The 24,271-nt window shown below is 45.4% G+C and overlaps 1 protein-coding gene and 2 pseudogenes across 1 annotated transcript; all 3 read right to left on the bottom strand.

Annotated features, from left to right (window-relative positions):
- On the bottom strand, positions 1-492 carry LOC139782609 (uncharacterized). Its single transcript, XM_071721626.1, has one exon. It carries the CDS (start codon positions 490-492, stop codon positions 1-3), a length of 492 nt encoding a protein of 163 aa, XP_071577727.1.
- Positions 493-9,500: 9,008 nt separating this feature from the next.
- LOC139782608 (uncharacterized) lies at positions 9,501-10,289 on the bottom strand (annotated as a pseudogene).
- A 1,711-nt stretch (positions 10,290-12,000) lies between these two features.
- Positions 12,001-23,182, bottom strand: LOC139782607 (uncharacterized; annotated as a pseudogene).
- Positions 23,183-24,271: the final 1,089 nt, after the last annotated feature.

The raw sequence follows: 24,271 nt of genomic DNA, 5'->3' as shown, positions 1-24,271 counted from the left end.
TCAGGCCTTGCTGCCTGCACGATGGCCCGCGGGAAGCCCCTTGTCGGTGCAGACGGGGCACTTAGGCGTGGCCGTGCAGTCCTGGGCACGGTGCCCCGCCTCTCCGCACCTGTAACACCTGGTGCTACGGTCCATACTGCTGGTCCAGGTGGCTCTTACGTGCCCCCCCTCCAGGCAGCGGAAGCACTGGAGGGACCTTTGCTCCAACAACTGCACCCTCGCACTGAGCCACCCGACCAGCAGCCTGTTATTTCTGGCGATCAAGTTCGCCGCGGCTACCGGGCACCTCACCCAGATTGACCTAAGGCCATTGGGCGCCCTTCTGGCCTGGCCAACCTTTACTTGCTCGAGGGGACACTTGCCCGCCTCGGCAACCGTCCTCTCTAATTCGTCGGGGGTGACCGAGTCGTCAAGGTCGCAAATCCTCAGTTCGGCCGTCTTTACGGGCCTAGCGATTTTGACATTTTCTCTCCCAGCGAACACCTCACTCATTTTCCGGGCCAGGGCATCGGCTTTGGCCGCCCTGTCCACCCCGGAAATTTCTAACGAGAGGGCCCCTCCCTCACGGCCTTCTTGACGCGGATTCCTCCAGCGATATCGGTATTTGCGAGAGAGATCTTCTCCTTGGCCTCTCTCATGATGCCTCTGTACTCGCCCTCCATGCACGTAATTGTCACAGCGGCGGTACGCGGCTCCTTCTTCTTCGTCGGCCCCTTCAGCGTCCCTTTCGGGGGAGAGGCCTTTGTAGGCTTTTGGCCGTTTGCTACGGCCTTCGGCGGCTCCTTCATCTTCTTCTTGCTCCCCTTCCTCACGACCTCCGCCCACGATTGTGACGTAGCCGTGTTCGAAGGGGGGGGGAGTTGCGATGCAGCCTTATTGTCAGCCTTTTTCCCAGTGGCCTTATTAGGCTGCTGCGTTCCGGCAGACTTCGTTCTTGTCGATGGGGCTGGCGTCTCCTTCTTCTGCCCCTTTCCCTCCTCTTTCTTTACCTTGCCTCCCTTTTTCTTGGAGGCGGCGGCGGCTGATGTGGTGTTGCCCTCTTTGGATTTGGGGGCAGCGACTGCGACGCTTTTAGCCGGCTTGGCTACTGGGGGCTTTGTAACCACGCCCTTTTCACACAGCCGGTCTTCCAGTTTGGAGAAGAGGTCGAACATCTTGTCCGACAGCCTCTCCATGATCCCCTCCTCCATTCCCATATAGGAATTGAAATGGTAGGCCACCTCACGTGGCGCGTCGACCTCCATCCTTTGGGATGCGTCGAAACTCAAGGCAGTCCCGTCGTGGCCCGGGACTGCCCCCTCCATAACTTTGGTCACGCCTTTGACGGGTGGCCGGATTACCGGCGGCATGCCGGTAATCTCGATCTCCTTCATCACCTGTTCTCTTGTGGACTCGACTACCTCCTCTTCGGAGTCAGTGTCGTCCCTGATAGGGTTTTGCGTCCTGTTCCTCTTTGACCTCATGGTTGAGTTCGGCGAGGGAGACCGCGACACCTCCATGGCTCCCCCCCGTTTCAAGGAGGAGGGGCCCACGATCAGCTCCGTCTGCGACTGGAGCTGGGGTTGAGACTGGACCTTTTCCAGAGCCTCCAGTCTTTTAACCAGGCTCTCTTTTTCCGCGCGTAGGATGGCTATCTCTCCGCGCAACAGTTCCAGTTTGGCCTCACGGTCGTCCTGTATCCTGCTCTCGTCCCTCAAGGCCAGGTATTTGGTGGCCGCCGCGATGGTAGCAGCCGCTTTATTCAAGGCCCCCTTGTATGTACCGGAGAGGTTAGTGGTGTTGACGGCCACTTTATCTACGGCCCTAACCGCCTCCAATATCATGGCTGGGAGGTCCCTTGTTGGAGCCTTGTTAAGCTCCTTCAAGGCTTGGATCTCGTAGCCCATTCTTCCTCTCGATAGGACTGCCCCGGTCGTGGGGTCCAGGGCTTCCCTTTCGAGACGCTTCTTCACGCGCGTTTCCTGTGCGCGTTCCTCCGCTTCTTTTTTTCATATTCTCCCGTGGTGACCGGGCGACCTCTCTTCCCGGTCCTTACGGGGGTCTTTTCGTCCCCTCGACGAGGTTCTTCTTCCGGAACTCATCGTCGCTTGTGTCCGAGGATCCGTCGTTTTGGGAGTTGTCGGAAAGAACAACGGTGCTCTCCCCTCCGCCGCCTCCGTTCGTCTCCTCCGTGTCCGTCACCGACATCGGGCAGTCCAGGCGATCCAGAACGATCCGGATATCACCCATGAGCGGTGAGGGTGCACGTGGACGAGATGGTCCCACCGGCTCCGTCTCCTCCTTGCCCTTGTCCTGAGTAGGAGCGCTGGTCTGCTCCTGGCTGTTCTCCTGGCTGCCGTCTGCAGCCGGACCCAGTCCTCTTCCACCCAGGTCGCCTGGCCCCGACCTCAGAATACGTCCGAGCGGCCCAGGCGACCCTCCACACTTGGCGAACCATGGAACCACGTCCCTGGTGTGCAATCACCAAGTGTGGGCCTCTCCTCCATCCGGCCCAGGACCACGTCCTGGGCCAGCGTGAAAGAGGGTTACCCCCTCTCCCCCTCCTGCCGGAGCACCGGCGTGTAATGGAGGAAGGAGAGGAGGCCCTCCCGTCCCCTCAGTAAGACGGCATCCCTGCCCACCTCGGGAACGGGAACCACCCTCCCATAAAAACCCCTCTCCTGGCCGCCAGGTCCCGACCTCGGAATAAGTCCGAGCGGGCCGGGCGGCCGGATCACCCACCCTGCCGGAGCACCGGCGTGCAATGGGTGAGAGATCCAAACCCACCCCAAGAACCCCAGCTCCTCCACCCTGCCGGAGCACCGGCGTGCAATGGGTGAAGGAGCCAAACCCACCCCGAACCCCGCGGTTTTTTATCGAGGTTTTCCTTCCTCTAGGCCGGCGGGAGGAATCAAAATCCCCCTAACGGTCCCGGCCGACCGGGCGTTTGAAGTCAGGGTCGCCTTTCCCTACCGGCGATTGGGACCAACCCAAAGGCCGATCCTTAAGGGAGTCGCCGGGCTCCCATTCTTCCCGCCCCTCCGGTCCGTAGACCGGCGGCAGGAAGGGTGGACTCTTAGACCCCGCACCTCACCAACGGGCCACCACGGTGACTTCTGTTCTAACAGAAGCCACCGGACATGGCCCGTCGGATCCGAACGGGGAGCCCCCTCGCCGCGCCAAGGCCGTCCACCACAAGGGGGATATATGTTGTCCCTAGTACAATTGAGTATCATTTTGTATATATAAACTGCAGTATTTTTGTTTAAGCAAATATTGTCGTCAGGTGACAGCTGTATGTGCCCAAATTTTTTATTTTTTTTCGTTTCTGATATGAAATCGTGTATCCAGCACTAGATTTTTGTGCGTACTTTTCTGTAAGAGTTTTGCAATTCTGTAAAGCCAATTGAAAGATTTCTTCTAATAAAGAGGAGAAAAGCGGTTGAAATAATAAAGCAATATAATGTTAATTATCATACAGTGCTACTATTTCAAATCTTAGAAAAAGCGGAAATAATAAAGCCGTTAACATTATAATAAAGAGTACTAATGCAATTAAAAATACACAAACAGTAATTACTCGTTTAATACCCGAAGAAGCCTTTAATATAATAATTACAGCAAAATTATGAAAGGAAAGATATAAATTTATAAGAAAAAATAACATTAGGATCTTTATTTAAATGTTAATGTAACAATTTTAATTAAAAAATTGAAATATAATGTACATAATACGTATAATATAAAGAAGTGCAAAAAATCTTACGTTCTGTAGTTTTTTTTATGTGTAAGAAAAATAAGTTGAGTAATTTAAATACCGAAATTGATTAGAACAATGCTTGAAATATATGTAGATTTTTTAAAATTTTTTATATATTTTTACTAAAAGTTATAGAATTTTGGCCGCTTTTTTGCGACTCGGCTCACTGTGCGATGTGGCAACCAATAAACATGTCATTTTTCCTTATATCTTTAGTATATCTCTAAGATGTATTTTACACATTTACTTTGATCGGGGTAAGATATTTCCGGAATATCTCATACGGGAGTATTTTTATAATTTACTCATTATAATATACTGATAATATTTAAATATGTCATTAGACTCGTGAAAATGTCAACAAATTAATAAACGGCGATACGAGTCAGGCGCGGTACGTGGTACGCAAGTAAAAAAATTAATAGTTACAGAAGTAACGAATTACAATGTATATAATATACATATAAAAGTTTCGCTCGACAAGCAATAGCTAAATAATATGAAACGGCCAATTTCGAGCTAATACCAGATGTTAGAAAAAAATATTTAATACATTCAATAATCGTATACAGACTTGTTTACGTTTCGTGCCTTACTTGGCTTTCTTCAGAACAATAAAAAAATATAAAGAAAAACGCATTACAATATATCGCATTATTCTACGAACAAAACGAATCAATTCGATCCAACGCCACAATTTACATTAATCCGGTCTCACCCAAGTAATTGGACAATTAGTCATATTGAAGTCAGAAGTATGTTGTCAATTAATCGTCAATCTACACGCAGAATCGGTCGTTTCCTTCGCTGCATGACACTTATGCGTCCATGAAACCCGTATAGAAGTGAGATCCTTTGTCGCCAGACCATCTTAGTGGCAACTATATCAAAGTTAGAACTTACATAGGACCAAAACGAAAATTTGATTAAAAACGAGTTTAGCCTTAAAAACGGACTCACATAAGCGGTCGATGAAACAAGGAACTAGGGTGAATTCCTTCCATCGTCTCACAAAGCGTGTGTTCGTCGCGAAGGATAACAGACGACTGAGACAATACCCGCATCGCAAGGGCACAATAACCAATGATCATTGTTATTAACAGAACGTTTAAGACAACCGATTCAAGATATCAAAATAGGCATCGTTTAGTAGTTCCGTGTCCTTATTTAAATTTATACCATTAGTTTGTTCTTTAATATGTATCATTTCTGCGGTTAATCTCTTTTTGTAATTATGCTCAATTTCTAAGATGCGTGCATTTTCCCAGTCAAATGAATGATTGAATTTTGTGGTATGTTCTGATACAACAGAATGTTTGGACTCGTCTAATCTTACATTGCTTTTATGTTCTTTTAATCTGGTTTGTAATTGCCTCTTAGTCTGACCGACGTAAGAGGCATCACAATTTTTACAACAGATTTTGTAAATTACGTCATTCTTGGAAAAATGGGCGTTCTTATCCTTACGGACCTTAATGATGCTACCCAGATTGTTAAGAGTGCGGTATCCCACAGAATTTTCAGATTTATCGACTGCTGAGGCAATGATTTCCGAAGTATGTTTTAAATACGGCATAACAATAAAACTTTTTGTTTGCTGTGCACATTCGGAATCATTACCCGTATTATTATTCTTTATGGACTGAAGTTTCCTCAGTCTTTTATTAATATGCAAGAATATTAGATCGATGGGATATCCATTTCCAAGCAATACCTTGATGACAAAATTTAAATTTTTATTATAAAAGCTGGGATGTGATAACCTGATTGATCTGTCCACTAGGCTGTAGATTGTTCCTATTTTGTGTTAAATAGGATGATTCGAAAGGAAGGACAATAGCCTACCAGAAAAAGTTTCTTTGTGGAACCAATCTGTTATAATCGTGTCTCCCCTTACAATCAACATCAAGTCCAGAAAGCTAAGACGGCCATTATTTTCGTACTCTATTGTAAATTTAAGTCTATCATGATAACTGTTAAAGTGATCCAGAACATCCTGAACGTTATCCTTAGGAATCTTCATAATAATATCATCCACATAGCGCTTGTAAAACGATAGATGGATGTCCAATGCGCCCAAAAACCTTTCCTCCAAATCCTCCATAACAATGTCAGCCACTGTCGGGGATAAAGAGGAGCCCATTGGAGATCCAAATGTCTGCTTATAGGTGACACCGTTAAACGTGAAAAAGGTGGAAGCCAGTACAAATTTGACTGCCGTAATAAATTCAGCACGAGATAACCTTGTTTTTGTTTTTATAAACTTCCATCTCTTTTTTAAACCCTCCACGACCAACTCAGATGGAACATTCGTAAATAATGATACCGCGTCCAGTGAGATCAGAATCTCCGACTTCTGCACTTTTATTTTCGATAGGTCAGTACATAATTCAAAACTGTTGTTGACGTGGCTCTTAGGTTTTGGTAAACTATCAGCTAAAATTTCTTGCAGAATCAGATGAAATAAAATAGATACATGTTTCGTAAAGATGGTTATTCTAACGCTGGCAGAAAATTTTGAAAGCATAAGTGTAAAATATTATCCGGGTATATGCAATAAATAATTATAATTTAATATACGATTAAATTCATTTATAATCGTTAATTAACATACAAATTTAGCATAATAATTAGCGTATATTAACATTTTATTTTTTAGTTTATATTGACTTATTGTTAATTATAATTATTTATTGCATATACCCGGATAATATTTTACACTTATGCTTTCAAAATTTTCTGCCAGCGTTAGAATAACCATCTTTACGAAACATGTATCTATTTTATTTCATCTGATTTTTGTCCTTAAAAATATTTTATTTGTAAGTATTTGTATTATTTCATAACCCACTTTATAATAAAAAAATAAAAAAATACTACTTCTAAGGCGCATTGGACAAAACGCTTTTACGTGACGTATGTACTTACCATACAGATTCACAAAAAAAAAGGAGATCCAAATCGGTGGGTAGTCAGCTGCGACCTCCCCTTGTTAGTAACATTTCCATTTTTTGAATATATTCATTTTTGTCTAATGCTACCGTGACATTACCTTTATCGGCTCTTGTAAAAATAACATCCGGTTTGTTTCTTTGAAATTGGCACGCGGAAATGGAAAGGGAACTAAATGCCTTGATTAAAAAGTGGCTACAGAAGGAATATATTTCTAAGAAACAATATTTTTTCCTACATTCCAGCGATTCTACACTTCCAAAAGCTTATGGTCTTCCAAAGATTCACAAAAAGAACGTTCCTTTTAGAATAATAGTCTCTTCGGTTAACACGGCTCTGTATAATCTTGCAGCTTTTCTGCAAGAAATTTTAGCTGATAGTTTACCAAAACCTAAGAGCCACGTCAACAACAGTTTTGAATTATGTACTGACCTATCGAAAATAAAAGTGCAGAAGTCGGAGATTCTGATCTCACTGGACGCGGTATCATTATTTACGAATGTTCCATCTGAGTTGGTCGTGGAGGGTTTAAAAAAGAGATGGAAGTTTATAAAAACAAAAACAAGGTTATCTCGTGCTGAATTTATTACGGCAGTCAAATTTGTACTGGCTTCCACCTTTTTCACGTTTAACGGTGTCACCTATAAGCAGACATTTGGATCTCCAATGGGCTCCCCTTTATCCCCGACAGTGGCTGACATTGTTATGGAGGATTTGGAGGAAAGGTTTTTGGGCGCATTGGACATCCATCTATCGTTTTACAAGCGCTATGTGGATGATATTATTATGAAGATTCCTAAGGATAACGTTCAGGATGTTCTGGATCACTTTAACAGTTATCATGATAGACTTAAATTTACAATAGAGTACGAAAATAATGGCCGTCTTAGCTTTCTGGACTTGATGTTGATTGTAAGGGGAGACACGATTATAACAGATTGGTTCCACAAAGAAACTTTTTCTGGTAGGCTATTGTCCTTCCTTTCGAATCATCCTATTTAACACAAAATAGGAACAATCTACAGCCTAGTGGACAGATCAATCAGGTTATCACATCCCAGCTTTTATAATAAAAATTTAAATTTTGTCATCAAGGTATTGCTTGGAAATGGATATCCCATCGATCTAATATTCTTGCATATTAATAAAAGACTGAGGAAACTTCAGTCCATAAAGAATAATAATACGGGTAATGATTCCGAATGTGCACAGCAAACAAAAAGTTTTATTGTTATGCCGTATTTAAAACATACTTCGGAAATCATTGCCTCAGCAGTCGATAAATCTGAAAATTCTGTGGGATACCGCACTCTTAACAATCTGGGTAGCATCATTAAGGTCCGTAAGGATAAGAACGCCCATTTTTCCAAGAATGACGTAATTTACAAAATCTGTTGTAAAAATTGTGATGCCTCTTACGTCGGTCAGACTAAGAGGCAATTACAAACCAGATTAAAAGAACATAAAAGCAATGTAAGATTAGACGAGTCCAAACATTCTGTTGTATCAGAACATACCACAAAATTCAATCATTCATTTGACTGGGAAAATGCACGCATCTTAGAAATTGAGCATAATTACAAAAAGAGATTAACCGCAGAAATGATACATATTAAAGAACAAACTAATGGTATAAATTTAAATAAGGACACGGAACTACTAAACGATGCCTATTTTGATATCTTGAATCGGTTGTCTTAAACGTTCTGTTAATAACAATGATCATTGGTTATTGTGCCCTTGCGATGCGGGTATTGTCTCAGTCGTCTGTTATCCTTCGCGACGAACACACGCTTTGTGAGACGATGGAAGGAATTCACCCTAGTTCCTTGTTTCATCGACCGCTTATGTGAGTCCGTTTTTAAGGCTAAACTCGTTTTTAATCAAATTTTCGTTTTGGTCCTATGTAAGTTCTAACTTTGATATAGTTGCCACTAAGATGGTCTGGCGACAAAGGATCTCACTTCTATACGGGTTTCATGGACGCATAAGTGTCATGCAGCGAAGGAAACGACCGATTCTGCGTGTAGATTGACGATTAATTGACAACATACTTCTGACTTCAATATGACTAATTGTCCAATTACTTGGGTGAGACCGGATTAATGTAAATTGTGGCGTTGGATCGAATTGATTCGTTTTGTTCGTAGAATAATGCGATATATTGTAATGCGTTTTTCTTTATATTTTTTTATTGTTCTGAAGAAGGCCAAGTAAGGCACGAAACGTAAACAAGTCTGTATACGATTATTGAATGTATTAAATATTTTTTTCTAACATCTGGTATTAGCTCGAAATTGGCCGTTTCATATTATTTAGCAATATACATATATATATATTCCAACTTAATAAATTACGCGCCAATTATTTGTCGGACTTGAAACACAGCTATCGGAACATTAATACCCTTCCCTCCCCAGAATTAAATCGACGCAATTTAATTATTTTAAAAAACTGTAAAGAGTTTATTGCAAAAAATATTACCTCAGCCAGGATTCGAACCTGGAACCTCCCTCATTCCGTGAAGGGCGTCGTACCAATTCGACTACCGAGACATGTGGTAATATTTATCACAATATCCTGTTAATAATAGTTACAAACGCATTGTTTCAGCTAGCGTAAATTCAAATATGTCATTAGACGTGAAAATGTCAACAAATTAATAAACGGCGATACGAGTCAGGCGCGGTACGTGGTGCGCAAGTAAAGAAATTAATAGTTACAGAATTAACGAATTACAATGTATATAATGTACATATATATATATATATATATATATATATATATATATATACACATCATATACAATTTATAAATGCAACAATGGAAAAACAGCAAAGTTATTTAATGGTAGCTGACCTTTTTTTTAATATCTTTTATTGGCCATATCTTAAGGTCTGATAAGTTATCTACTACAAATATTCCCAGAAGAAACGAAGGGTATGGTTTATCATATAAGTCTTCTCTATGTAAAAATTTATTTCTTATAATAACATCTGTATTAAGATCTTTATGATGAGCAATATTTTTTATTTGAACAATGCTTCCATTTTTTAAGCCACAGCACAGCATATATCTGCTAATATATCCGTACGTATGGTTATATTTAAGGATTTTAGTATGTAATACTGAGGAGTTTACAGCAGCCTTCAAGTAAAGGACCTTTAATATGAGTAGATTTTCTGTTTATTACAAAATCAGATAATTTTGGCATGTGCAATTCACGTGGTTTCTCAATATTATTTCGTTCATATTCGATATATCTTTGAATAACCTGTTGTAATGGTTATTCATGCTTCTTTAATAATTTTTTTAATATTTGCAAGTAATTTTCATACTTGAAAGAACAAAAGGTATCCAGTGTACCAAACTTTTTTGCATCTTGTGCTAAATGAATAAGACCATGCACGTTATGTGAAACATTGTGAGTACCATATAATATCTTGAAATATGATACAAAATGTTGTAGAAGTTCCTGAGCATAGTCAATAAATTCTTCAAATTGTGAACAACATAATATCCTAATTGCCACATGCAATACTAAAAAATCTATACTAATATATAAAATTCTTACGGGTGGTGTATGTTTGAACGTCATTAACTTAAAAACTAATCAACCAAATCTTAAAGTATTATATATAAAATAGGGGTAGAAAAAACTGAGGAATATAATAGAATTCAAAAAATTGCTAATAATAAAGGGGTTACCGATTTCTGTCTAAAAAAAATCTACGTGATTGCTCTAATTTCCGCAAATTTTGAGATATCGAGCTAAATTTTATTTTTATGGATGGAGTATCATTAAGGGTAGGTTGGTATTGAATTTAGGAAGAATCGCTGAAAGGGTTGCCGATTTTTCCCTAAAAAGTGTATAAGTTATACATGCCATCTTATATAGAGTATCATTAAAGGAAGGTTGTTTTGAATTTGGCGAGGGTCGTTGAAGGGGGTACCGATTTCTGCCTAAAAAATGTATAAGTTATTTGATGGATAGAGTATCATTTAAGAAGGGTTGTTATTGAATTTGGCGAAAATCGGTAAAAGAGTTCTTTCTTGATAAATTTTTGAATTTTTTGATAAATGTCCGTGGTTGCTCTAACTTCCGCCAATTTTGAGATATCGGGCTATTTATAATTCTATTATATTCTTCAGTCTTTTCTACTTCTATTTTATATACAGAGTGTTCCGTAAGTCGAGGTAAATCGCTCGGGAGATGAATAGGGAACCAAAAACAAGAAAGAAAGTTGATACAAACATAGGTCCGAAAATGCGTTGTTTTTGAGTTATCGCCATTTTTATGTTAAAATTTGAAATTGCTTTGTTTTCGAATTTTGTTGTCAAAATTAAATATGAGATGATTTTTATGAGTTTCGAAACATAACTAAAGTCAAGTAAAAGTTGCGGGCTGCTTTAGCACTGCCCAGGATGCACTACGTGGAGGTACAGCCCGCTTAGTATCCCTTGGCAGAGATCAGGACTCCATAGTTCGTCACTCCTGTGGTATTTAGTGACTCCAAACCCTCTCTGCCGTGTGTGTGTGTGTGTGTGTGTGTGTGTGTGTGTGTGTGTGTGTGTGTGTGTGCGCGCGCGCGCGCGCGTGTGTGTGTGTTGAATTTGAAAACATTAGAGTAAACCCGAAAGTGCTACAAAAAGTTCGGAACTCCTTAGAAAGAAGGCTTAGAGCTTGCATTCATGCAGAAGGAGATTATTTCGAACATCTCATATAATTTGTACATACTCTTTCAATCACACACACCCCCCCCCCACACACACACACACGCACGCACGCACGCACGCACGCACGCACGCACGCACGCACGCACGCACGCACACACGGCAGAAAGGGTTTGGAGTCACTAAATATCACAAAAGTGACGAACTGTGGAGTCCAGTAGCCCTATTCTGTAACTCTAACGACAGTATCGGTATTGTTATATCGTCGTTGCGCAACTTTTTTTCCATATAGTATACCTGCGCAACGACGACATAACGATAACGACACTGTCGTTAAGAATTACAGAATAGGGGTACTGATCTCTGCCAAAGGATCCTAAGCGGGTTGTACCTCCACGTAGTGCATCCTGGGTAGTGCTAAAGCAGTCCGCAACTTTTATTTGACTTTAGTTACGTTATGAAACTCATAAAAATTATCTCATGTTTCAATTTTGACAACAAAATTTGAAAACAAAGCAATTTCAAATTTTAACATAAAAATGGCGATAACTCGAAAACAACGCATTTTCGGACCTATCTATGTTTGTATCAACTTTCTTTCTTGTTTTTGGTTCCCCATTCATCTCCTGAGCGATTTACCTCGACTTACGGAACACCCTGTATAATTCTTTAAGATTTGGTTGATTAGGAAAATCTGAACAGGAAAAACCACTTGTAAGTACGACTCTTTTAAAGAATTTAAAATACTGGGGATACCACTAAAAAAAACGCGTTAATAATATATAGTAGGTACCTCATGGGTGATGTGGAAAGTTATTGAAAATATGTATTTATGAATCACATATTGGTGGATAAGATTAGCTAGAATGTAATAACACAAATAAAGTCGTTTAAAAAAAAAGACGCCCGGGTGAAGCCTCGAGTAACCAGCTAGTGATTATATAAATCCTTTCGAAGAAGTTTAAACACTGCACTAAATTGTATATGATAGTACGTTTTACACAAAATTCTGTTGCCTTCCATAGTTTGACAAAAGGCAAGTGATCTTGGTTTACGTACAAATTCGCATGGCATATGTAATTTTAATACATCTTCCAGCTGTAATGATATTGCTTCAACTTTCCTATGTTGTAAACGAACTTCAAGGTCTCCAAATAACCACATATATAATAATTTGCGCATGACTCCTAAGCATATAAGATGCATAAAATCCAAAGGTACATTTTTCACAAAATCAAAATTTGGTAGCTTTAAAAGAGCTGAATACCCAATATGATAATTTTTATTCTTCCTCAAACAAAAATCTTTATCTGTTCGTAGTTGTGCATTTATTTCAGGAAAACATATTTTATTTCTAATGTAACTGCCTTCTGTTTAAAGTTCGCGATGCGAGAGGAGTCAGGGGCGTGAAATCAAACGCGTGAAACTCGTCTCGTATGTTGTATGACATGATTGAAGGCATGTGCGATTAGCACATGGTAACGTACGTGACTGGCACATTAGCAACGACGTTTGCAAAATTAATAAATCAATAATAAAAAAAGACTGAGATATGGTATTGATTTTCTCGCACTCTTGAATGAAAATTTATACGAGTAAGAAGTAGTACGGTCCTTGTTGCTTGTTACGTGAAAACTCTGCTTTCCTTGATATCCCGAACTGACCTGACGGACTTCCGCCTACGCTATCTAATCTGAGGATTTCCTGCTACCTGGTGAATCGGAGGTGTCGTGCAGACCAGGAGTACGACCGACGTCCGTGACGTACGACATCTTGTTGCGAGTTCACGTAAGCGAACAAGCATATTAGGCGTTATATGCACAGAAGTCACACGGATTATTCGTCCAGCCTGGACCACGGGAAAGGCTGGAGATAATCGTGTAAATGGCAATGTGTGCTTTCAGTCATCTGAGGCATTGCCATTTCCGCTCGTTGGCAATGTGTGCTTTCAGTCATCTGAGGCATTGCCAAAATGGTAATGTGTGCTTTCCGTCATCTGAGGCATTACCATTTTCGATCGTAGCATCGAATCGAGACGCAGGTTCCTTACGGATCCTGGGAGGCTCTCACCTTTTCGTTCTACGGAGATTTCACGGCATTCCTCGCCTTACAACCGAGTGAATGAGAGGATCCAACTGGATCATGACGATTTATCCCCTAACAGCGCATCCTTTGACTTAAGGTATGTTTCGTATTCCTTATATTTATTACGGCTCGAGGATGTATAGCGCGATCATTTTATCGAGTCATACGTCGTTAAGAACGATTATTTGAAAGCGATCGTGAGATTCCGTCAATTCCTGGAACCTCAGGTGTCGCTCACTGACGATTCACGGTTATTTATAATTCCTCGAATCGGAGGATCACTCACTCTCAATCCTACCATCGCCTCTGAAACTCATTTCAATACGAAGCATTGCTCGCCGTGCGAGTAGATAATAAACAAGAGTCAAACGAAAGATAATTGAGAAGAGTTTAAATCATTTGAAACATTATAAGCTGCCTGCTTCCCACGTAAGCGTGACCACATTATAAGTAACCAGAGGCCCGTGCCTCGCCTTGTGTCGACCGTGGAACTACACGGGACTTACACGCAAGGAAACTCAACAAGGTATGTTACATCTGACTCATTCGGAATCGTTACGCCACATCGTGTGATACATCTGTCATTATGAACGAGGTTTATTTTGAAGTACGATGAAGCCAGAGAACTACAATACTACATAATCGCAATTATTTGTGAAGTCGTAACGCGTTTGTTACTTCAATTATTAAATTATCGTAACTCATTCATTTCTTCAATTATTAAATCATTTAATTCTACGCGATTCTAAAGTTTATGGTATACATTGATTAATTATCAAATTTATGTGATTTAATATGCTTTAATTAATATTGCTATTTTCTTGGTCAATTAACTTTACTATTTAAATATTCGGTTCATTTTCTTTTACTTTCATATTAATCTTTCATATTAACTTATGTCATTGATTTGACTATGTTTGTGTATTTTAAATTGGTTTGAATTAATTGTAGAATATTACATTAATGTATTTTTATGATAATATATGTATTAATTCTGATCGGTTATAACTGAAAATGGTGAACTTTGTCTCCGTGTCTTTCTCGTAGTAATCTACCACACTGGGGTGGCTTCTGAAAAGATCCCGCTTTAACACCTTCAGTTATACACTTTGTACAACTGGAATAACTGTTATGTCTTTTTATTTGCAACACAAATGCTTTTGCTGGTGCATCGAATATAATAGAATGTATCATACATGACACATTTGTGTTATTAATAATGATTCCTTCTTCATATAATATCTTTGCTTTATCCACTTTAGCAAAAAATTCATTCAAATCTGATGGTTTTTGTGTTCCATAATAAATTTTAATAATAAAAACCTTTTTAGATTCAGCTATGGATAAAAAAATCGGCCAAAATTGTTGTTATGATGATTTTGATAATGGTAATCCATCAACATTTATCGATATTTTGATATCTGTAATATTTTGCGAAAGTAATGGTATCATTGTTAGTATCACTTTTTTCAATCCAAAATGATAATATTGACCACCAGCACAATTCTCTACAATACTACTTCTAGGAGTATGTATAAGAGTTCTTGGATCTAACAGTATGTTAAAACTGCAGTGTTTACATGTGTAACGATGCACCCCGAAAAATGCATCGTTCCGGCATAACACCCTGCCGAGGCCGCCCGGCCGACCACCCGCAGGGCGAAGACAGGGCACGTTGTGCCTACATCAATTTTAACGCTTAGCATATAACGTTAGGAAGTCCGCGAACGGGCTTACCGCGGCAACCGCCTCGACGCGCCGAGCGGTGCCGAAGGCGGCCGAAGACCGCCGAGCGCGATCGCGGCGTCGGGACGCCGTCACTCCCGACCGTTCCGCCGCACCATCCCGGCGCTCGCGATCGCCGCCGCTATCCCCGCCACTCTGTAACGCCGCCGCGACGCCTATATAACGCGAGCACTTTTAACACACAGCGCGATTTCCTGATCAACGTTCCGACCGACCGCACCGATCCTGAATTCCCGCATCTCTCTAGCAAGTCAGAACGAGGGTAGAGCGCCTCCGGCATTCTCTGTCTTCGCCGAGCGATTCTCGATAGACGACCAGCTTTCTTCCACAACGCGCCCGCTAGTCAAAACGAAGGTAGAGCGCCTCCGGCACTCTCTGTCTTCGCCGAGCGATTCTCGATAGACGACCAGCTTTCTTACACCACGCACCCGCTAGTCAGAACGAAGGTAGAGAGCCTCTGGCACACTCTATCTTCACCGAGCGCTTCTCGACACACGACCAGCTTCCTTGCACACGGAGTTATCCGAACGGGGGCAGAGCGCTCCTCTGCCTCCACCGAGCGCTTCTCACCGGATACCGCCCCGTCTCTAGACGCTTGTAGCCTGCCTCGGGGGTAGAGCTCCGTACTCTGCCTCCACCGAGTGCTTCTCGGTGGCCGGACTCGCGCCAGAATTATCCTGCCGCCTAACGCGCCGAATTACAGCGATCTCGTCGCCGTATCCGCGCCCGTGCGCACCGCGCTTTACTTCGCACCGCCCGCGACGAGCCGATTGCCCGTCACGATCGCAACACACGTGCATCCGGCCGCTAGTGCCACCCCGCGAGCATTGTCACTTTGTTCTTCTCGCGCGCACCGCGTGCGCCCTGACTCGGTGTCCCGCGCTCATTGCACCGTTGTGCATACCGCGACTGTTAAACTGTATTCTCAACCCGTTGTAAATATCGCGACCGTTCATTATAGAATAAACTCTGTTACGTTATTGCTAACCACGATACACTTCATTTTGCCAAACCTCGCCTCGCGTCCGTTCCTCCGCACCTCCTTTGAACCCAGCCCAGCCGCGAGCTAGATCCGCGTTTCGAAGCAAGGTTGTTTTATGGCGCCCGAACAGGGACCTGACCCAGGAAACCGGCAAAATGAAGGAGTATTTCTATAGGCTAAGTAAGCCCGACTTGATAACCGAACTAAACTCACTCGGACTCGACACCGAGGGCAATCTCGACGATGTACGCCGCCGATTAAATCGTTTTATCGACGCCCACCCCGAGCAGTTCCAGGCAAACGCGTCCGACGCCCCCACGCTAACCCTGACCGTGCCCACCGGAATACCGACGAACGCGTCCGACGCCTCCCCAATAACGCTGACCGTACCCACCGGAATACCGGCATCCCCCGTAACAATAATTCCGGCCGACCGCCCGATGGACCCCCCACCACCCAGATAATGAATCAAATGCGAAAATGGGGCCTCCACTTCGACGGGAAGGACTCATGGGCATTCTTAGAACGGATCGACGAGCTTCGCGCCGCGTACGAATTCTACGATGACCACTGGCTCCGCGGGCTGCCCGAACTCCTAAAAGGGGACGCCCTCCTGTGGTACCGTAACAACTGCGACGGATGATTGACCTGGGGAGATTTTATCGCCGATTTTAAAGAGACATTCCTGCCGCGACGATAACGACTGCAACTGGTAAATGAAATCCGCGACCGCGTACAGAAAGACGGGGAATCATATGTAAAATACGCGACACAAATGCTAACCCTCATGCGTAGGGCAGGGGGCTACTCGACCGAAGAGCAGGTCGAGCAGCTCTACGAAAACATGCATCCCGATTATCAGAGCCGTATCTGGCGAAGCGACGTCCGCAGGCGGAGCTGCAGCAACGAGCAGGCAAGTTCGAGCGATTGCAGCAGAATCATAAAAAGCGCACCGTCACGAAAAGCAACGCCACCGACCCCCCGGCCACCGCCGCCGTGTACAGTCGAAACGAATGCTGCTGGCGTTGCAAGCAACGCGGCCACACGCGCTTCGACTGCCGCCGCCCCGCACGGAAGTTTTGCTCGCAATGCGGCAAGGACGGCGTACTGACAAAAGACTGTCACCCGCCGCCGGGAAACGAAACCGGGACCGCGGAAACGCCGGCCGCCCCCCGGTCCTCCCCGTAAGATTCACGCCCCGGCCGCACCTAAAAACGCGCATCCGCGACCGCCCGTTAGAGGCCCTACTAGACACTGGCTCAGACATATCGTTTGTCAACGAGCACACCGCCCAGCTCGCGCAAACCCTCGGCTTCCCCGTAACGCCGGACGAAGGGCAAGTCCAGTTAGCCAACGGGCAACTAATAACGCTGCCCGGCCGCGTCCAATTGCCGATTCAGACCGCCGGCAAGACCGTCTGGCACTCATTTACGATTATGCCGAACCTGAAAAACGCGATGTTACTCGGGGTGGATTTTTGGGCCAAACTCGGCCACGCCATTCCCGCGCCGGACACCGCGAGTCACCGCAGCCAGACACCCGCCACCGCGGTGACCGAGGGCATCGCCCCGCGAACCCCGACCGAGGAGGAGAGGCTCCGAGCGTTCCTCGCGGAAGAACTTCCCCTCTTCGACCAGATAACCGGGCCAACCGACAAAACTGCCCACCATATCCGCGCCAAAACGAACATCGAGCCGATTAAGCAGCGGTACCGACCACGCAACCCGGCCATGCAGGCCATCATTAACGCCGAAGTCGAAAAAATGGAATGGGAGGGGGTGATCGAGCGCTCAAAAAGCGCATGGAGTTCCCCGGTCGTCGTGGTACGAAAAAAAGACGGGAGCCACCGATTTTGCATCGATTTTCGCCGGGTTAACGACGCAACCGAGACCGACGCCTACCCCCTTCCCCCAAATCACCGCGACGCTCGACAAATTACGAGGGGCGAAATACCTGACTACGCTCGACCTTAAGAGCGGGTACTGGCAGGTCCCCCTCACCCCGGCAAGCCGACCGATCACCGCATTCACCGTACCCGGGAAGGGGCTCTTCCACTTCAAAGTCATGCCCTTCGGTTTACATTCCGCCCCCGCGACGTTCCAACGGCTACTAGATACCGTGCTCGGGCCGGAACTCGAGCCACACGTGTTCGTGTATCTCGACGATATAATTATAATCACGAAAACGTTTGAGGAACACCTCCGCATACTGCGCGAAGTTTTCCGCCGCCTCCGCGCCGCGAACTTACGGCTCAACCCGGCCAAATGCAAATTCTGCGTGGACAGCCTACAATATCTCGGGCACATAGTCGATCGCGAAGGGATCCGTACCGACCCAGAGAAGGTCCGGGCAGTCGCCCAGTGGCCTCGGCTGCAGACAGTTAAGCAAGTACGGCAATTCCTGGGAGTAGCGTCGTGGTACAGGCGCTTCATCCAAGATTTCGCGACAGTCGCCGCGCCGCTCACCGCGCTCACGCGAAAACACGCCCGCTGGAACTGGGGGGAAGAGGAAGATACCGCGTTCGAGAAGCTAAAAGACACGCTGACATCCGCGCCGGTACTCGCCTGCCCCGATTTTTCACGGCGATTTGTCCTGCAGACCGACGCCAGCACAACCGGCCTCGGGGCCGTGCTCACGCAGAATTTCCCAGAGGGGGAAAGAGTAATCGCGTACGCGAGTCGCACGTTAAACCAGGCCGAACGAAACTATAGCGCAACCGAGCTCGAATGCCTAGCAGTAATCTGGGGGATCCGCCGGATGCGTGAATATCTAGAGGGGTATCCCTTTACCGTTATCACCGACCACCAGTCCCTACGGTGGCTGCAAAAGTTAGACATCCCGACCGGCAGGCTGGGCCGATGGGCATTCGAGCTCCAACAGCACGACCTAGAGATTAAATACCGGAAAGGAGCCCTCAACCGGGTCGCGGACGCCTTGTCGCGGCAACCCACCACCGCCGCCGTCACGACACCGCCCCGCTGTTTGTGGTACAGCCGGATGTTACGGGCCGCGCAAGAAAACCCCCGGGACCACCCCGATTACGACGTCCGAGACGGAAAGTTATACCGACACGTATTTCATGACCTAAACTTTAACGAAATCCCGCCCGAAAACCAGTGGAAGGCATGCGTGGCCAAGGAACAACGCCCCGAAATCCTCCGCCAGAACCACGACGCTCCCTCCGCCGGACATCTCGGGATCGCGAAGACAATAGCGCGCATCGCCCGGATATATTACTGGCCCGGCATGTTCCGGGAAATCGCGAACTACGTCCGAAATTGCCCCCGGTGCCTAGGACACAAGGTCGCGCAAACCCGACTGGCGGGAACGCTGCACGCCACCTCCGTCACCCGCCCGTGGCAGCAAGTCACACTCGACTTAATCGGACCGCTGCCACGATCAAAACAGGGCCACACGTGGCTCCTGACAATGCAGGACCGCTTCTCTAAATGGCTAGAGATGCGGCCCCTGCGTCGCGCCACCGCTTCCGCCGTGACCACGCACATCGCCGAAGCCATTGTATTCCGCCACGGCTGCCCAGACTCGATCTTATCCGATAACGGTACGCAACTCCGTTCCAGCAAATTAGAAAAGATGCTCGTCGCGCATAACATACGACACGTGTACGCGCCGGTCCACGCGCCGCATTGCAACCCGGTCGAGCGTACGAACCGGGTTGTAAAAATCATGATATCCCAATACGTCGACCGGAATCATCGTAACAGGGATGAGCGCATCCCCGAACTCCAGTTCGCCTACAATACGGCTCACCATGAAGCCACGGGCTATACCCCCGCGTATCTAATTTTCGGCCGCGAACCGACCTCCCCACTCAACCGAGCGGCCACCCCGAATACCGACGCCGCCCCGCCTGACGAAACGCGACGGCACCTCGAGGAGGCGTACGAACTCGTACGGATACATTTGGCGCGCGCTTTTCAGAGACAGGAAAAATATTACAACTTACGACGCCGTCAATAGGCACCGAAAGTCGGGGAGTGGGTGTGGAAACGCGAATACCCACTCTCCAACAAAGCCGCCGCGTTTAACGCGAAGCTCGCGCCAAAGTTCCGCGGACCCCTCGAGGTGCGCCGAATAATATCGCCGGTAATCGTCGATCTGCGCGACCGAAGCGGCAAGTGGATACGGCATATCCACGTGCAAAATTTGAAATCGGCCCCCTCCCCTGCGACCGAAAACACCGACAGCGAAAGCGACGCCGAAACCGACGCCGGCGAAAACAGCGACGTCGATAACGAGGATAACAACAACAATGGGACAAATCCGGAGGACAACGACGAAGCCGACTAATTGCCCCACTCCGGAATATCATGGTATTAACAATACAATAAATATGTCGGTATTTAGAAAGAGAGCTCACAGACGAGCCATGGAAACCGATCCAAGCAAGTCGAGCATCGAGAGCGATATCCTCGCCGAGATAGAGAAGATCCTGGCAGAGCCGGTGGAATACGACCCGGCCCACCCAGGATTCGGCACGACCTGGACGAGGCTCTTTGCCCCGGGCTCTGCCGCCGCCGCCGCCGCCACCGCCGCCGTCGCTAAACCCGCAGTCGCACCGCCAACCCGTAAACCTGTGTCGACGATCGGCTGCGCGGTGCAGCGTTCGGACGGACAGCAACGGCGAAAGATGGAGTGGCTCACCACCCCGCCACCTCCACTAAGCCGGAAGAAGCCGCTACCCACGATCAAGAGTATCCAGAAGACCAACCTGAAACTCACGGTCTTACCCGGTTGTCCAACAACCGAGGCCCTGGCACCGCCACCGGCACCGGCCAACAAACCGCCGGCCGCAACGAGCCCTCCGCCGCTTTCAACGACCGGCACGACACACCACCGCCGGAACCAGTCACGGCAAGGGCCCCCGCGCTCCCTCCGCCGCGACCAGCCCCGGCCGACACACGACCCCGACGGGCAGAGGGATCGCAGCCACCACCCCCGATCCCGGTAGAGGTGGAAGACGGGCATATTATTTGGGTGCCGCATTTTCACGCTCACGTGTCGCGCCAGCACAAGATGCGATCCCGGGGGAAGAGATGGCACATCCGTTTCAATGCGACCGGCTCCGTCCGTACCATCCGCGAAATAAAGCCGAAGACGTAGAGCGCCAAGTTCGCGCTTTTCAAGGAGGGGGGGTGATGTAACGATGCACTCCGAAAAATGCATTGTTCCGGCATAACACCCCGCCGAGGCCGCCCGGCCGACCACCCGCAGGGCGAAGACAGGGCACGTTGTGCCCACATCATTTTTAACGCTTAGCATATAACGTTAGGAAGTCCGCGAACGGGCTTACCGCGGCAACCGCCTCGACGCGTCGAGCGGTGCCGAAGGCGGCCGAAGACCGCCGAGCGCGATCGCGGCGTCGGGACGCCGTCACTCCCGACCGTTCCGCCGCACCATCCCGGCGCTCGCGATCGCCGCCGCTATCCCCGCTACTCTGTAACGCCGCCGCGACGCCTATATAACGCGAGCACTTTTAACACACAGCGCGATTTCCTGATCAACGTTCCGACCGACCGCACCGATCCTGAATTACCGCATCTCTCTAGCAAGTCAGAATGAGGGTAGAGCGCCTCCGGCATTCTCTGTCTTCGCCGAGCGATTCTCGATAGACGACCAGCTTTCTTCCACTACGCGCCCGCTAGTCAAAACGAAGGTAGAGCGCCTCCGGCACTCTCTGTCTTCGCCGAGCGATTCTCGATAGACGACCAGCTTTCTTACACCACGCACCCGCTAGTCAGAACGAAGGTAGAGAGCCTCTGGCATACTCTATCTTTACCGAGCGCTTCTCGATACACGACCGGCTTCCTTGCACACGGAGTTATCCGAACGGGGGCAGAGCGCTTCTCTGCCTCCACCGAGCGCTTCTCACCGGATACCGCCCCGTCTCTAGACGCTTGTAGCCTGCCTCGGGGGTAGAGCCCCGTACTCTGCCTCCACAGAGTGCTTCTCGGTGGCCGGACTCGCGCCAGAATTATCCTGCCGCCTAACGCGCCGAATTACAGCGATCTCGTCGCCGTATCCGCGCCCGTGCGCACCGCGCTTTACTTCGCGCCGCCCGCGACGAGCCGATCGCCCGTCACGATCGCAACACACGTGCATCCGGCCGCTAGTGCCACCCCACGAGCATTGTCACTCTTTTCTTCTCGCGCGCACCGCGTGCGCCCTGACTCGGTGTCCCGCGCTCATCGCACCGTTGTGCATACCGCGACTGTTAAACTGTATTCTCAACCCGTTGTAAATATCGCGACCGTTCATTATAGAATAAACTCTGTTACGTTATTGCTAACCACGATACACTTCATTTTGCCAAACCTCGCCTCGCGTCCGTTCCTCCGCACCTCCTTCGAACCCAGCCCAGCCGCGAGCTAGATCCGCGTTTCGAAGCAAGGTTGTTTTACATGTATATTGTTTAATTCCTTGTAACAAAGAGCGCAATGATAATTGCAAAATATGTTCTTTAACAGCCCATTAGCTTAAAAATATCTTAAAATCAATACTATTTGATGCGTCATCTGGATTATTTTCTGCAATATTGCTTATCTCTTTCGACTGCGATACTTTCATCAGAAAGCTCATATTCATTTGATACTATATCCTCATATATATATATATATATATATATATATATATTAAATATTTATCTTATTAATAATATTACTGAAATAATGATAGAGAAGTGCACAAGACTTAATAAATTAATTCGTTAACCTTTATTTAATATGCCGTAAAAAAATTTAAAAAAAAATAAAAAATCTAATAAAATGCGTTTTCCTCAAAACAGTAGGGGAGACCGGGGCAAACTTGACACTAGGCTTTTTGCCAATTTAAATCTATCGTAGAAACTTGCCTTTCCTACTGTAAATGCGTCTTTATGTGCCAGTATTATCAACGGAATTTGGTGACATTCTGAGTTATGGTGTAATGTTTAGCGCGACAAGCGTTTTTGATGGTAAAAAGTAATTTTTCTGATTTCTCGAAAATTTCTACTCTTTTATCAAGCTTTACTCTTGCGAATCTACCGGTAAGTGATTTTGATAGGAAATTTGATGCTTTATACGAATCCGATAATAGTTTTTGCATATTTTCAAAATTTTTATATTTTTGGAGTAACAAAAGTGAAAAACGACGTTTGGGGCAAAGTCGACACCACGCCGTTTTATCAGCTCCCAATAACAAACGATGCTTATCATGCAGCTATATAGCCCATGACAAATGTGTGTGCACGTCTAATCGCGAATTTATTTGCATAAATTGTTTTTCAGACATGAGTTTAGATGAAAATAATTGAATGTTTAACAATTTCTGTTCTCATTATTTCCAACGATTGTTTTACTTAATTCCGAATTTTTGTACTTTTTAAATACACGATAAACAATGTATGTTTAGTTTCAGACAATAAAAAATAAGTTCCAGATCAAATTGTGTCGATCAGGCAAAGTGTCAAGTTTGCCTCGGCATTTTTTAATTTGAAAATTTGTCTTTGGGTCACTTTTCCTTTCCTGGGGGCAAAACTAAGCAATGTATAGCAAAATTTCCTTAAGCAATTTTGTACCTGAAGGAACACTCTTTAAATGTATACCATTAAATTTGCTTGAAAATTTTAATTAATTGTTGAAAATTGCCTTTGAAAAAATTGTGTCGAGTTTGCCCCGGTCTCCCCTACTTTTAGACATAGTGAATTTTCACAGAACGGCAACGATATGTTTTTAAATATTTCTGTAAAAAATATACATAAATTAAAAATGGGCTCCGAAATATGATTATTTGTAATTATCATTTTAATATATATTATATATATTATATATATTATATATATTATATATATTATATATATTATATATATTATATATATTATATATATTATATATATTATATATATTATATATATTATATATATTATATATATTATATATATTATATATATTATTGTGCGAGAGTGCGCGAAGGCGCGATTGATGGCGCGAGGAAGACGACCACGAGGAAAGCGGTTCACACAAGTCAAATACGTATAAGTCCAATAAAATAAGTATATTACAATAAAGTCTCAATATATACAATGGATACAGTGT

This window comes from Temnothorax nylanderi, unplaced genomic scaffold, assembly GCF_030848795.1.
Source record: "Temnothorax nylanderi isolate EJ_2023f unplaced genomic scaffold, tnyl_v1.0 TNYL_tig0428_pilon, whole genome shotgun sequence".
NCBI lineage: Eukaryota > Metazoa > Arthropoda > Insecta > Hymenoptera > Formicidae > Temnothorax > Temnothorax nylanderi.
The sequence above is the reverse complement of the archived record's forward strand: the minus strand, read 5'-3'. Positions and strand labels throughout refer to the sequence as shown.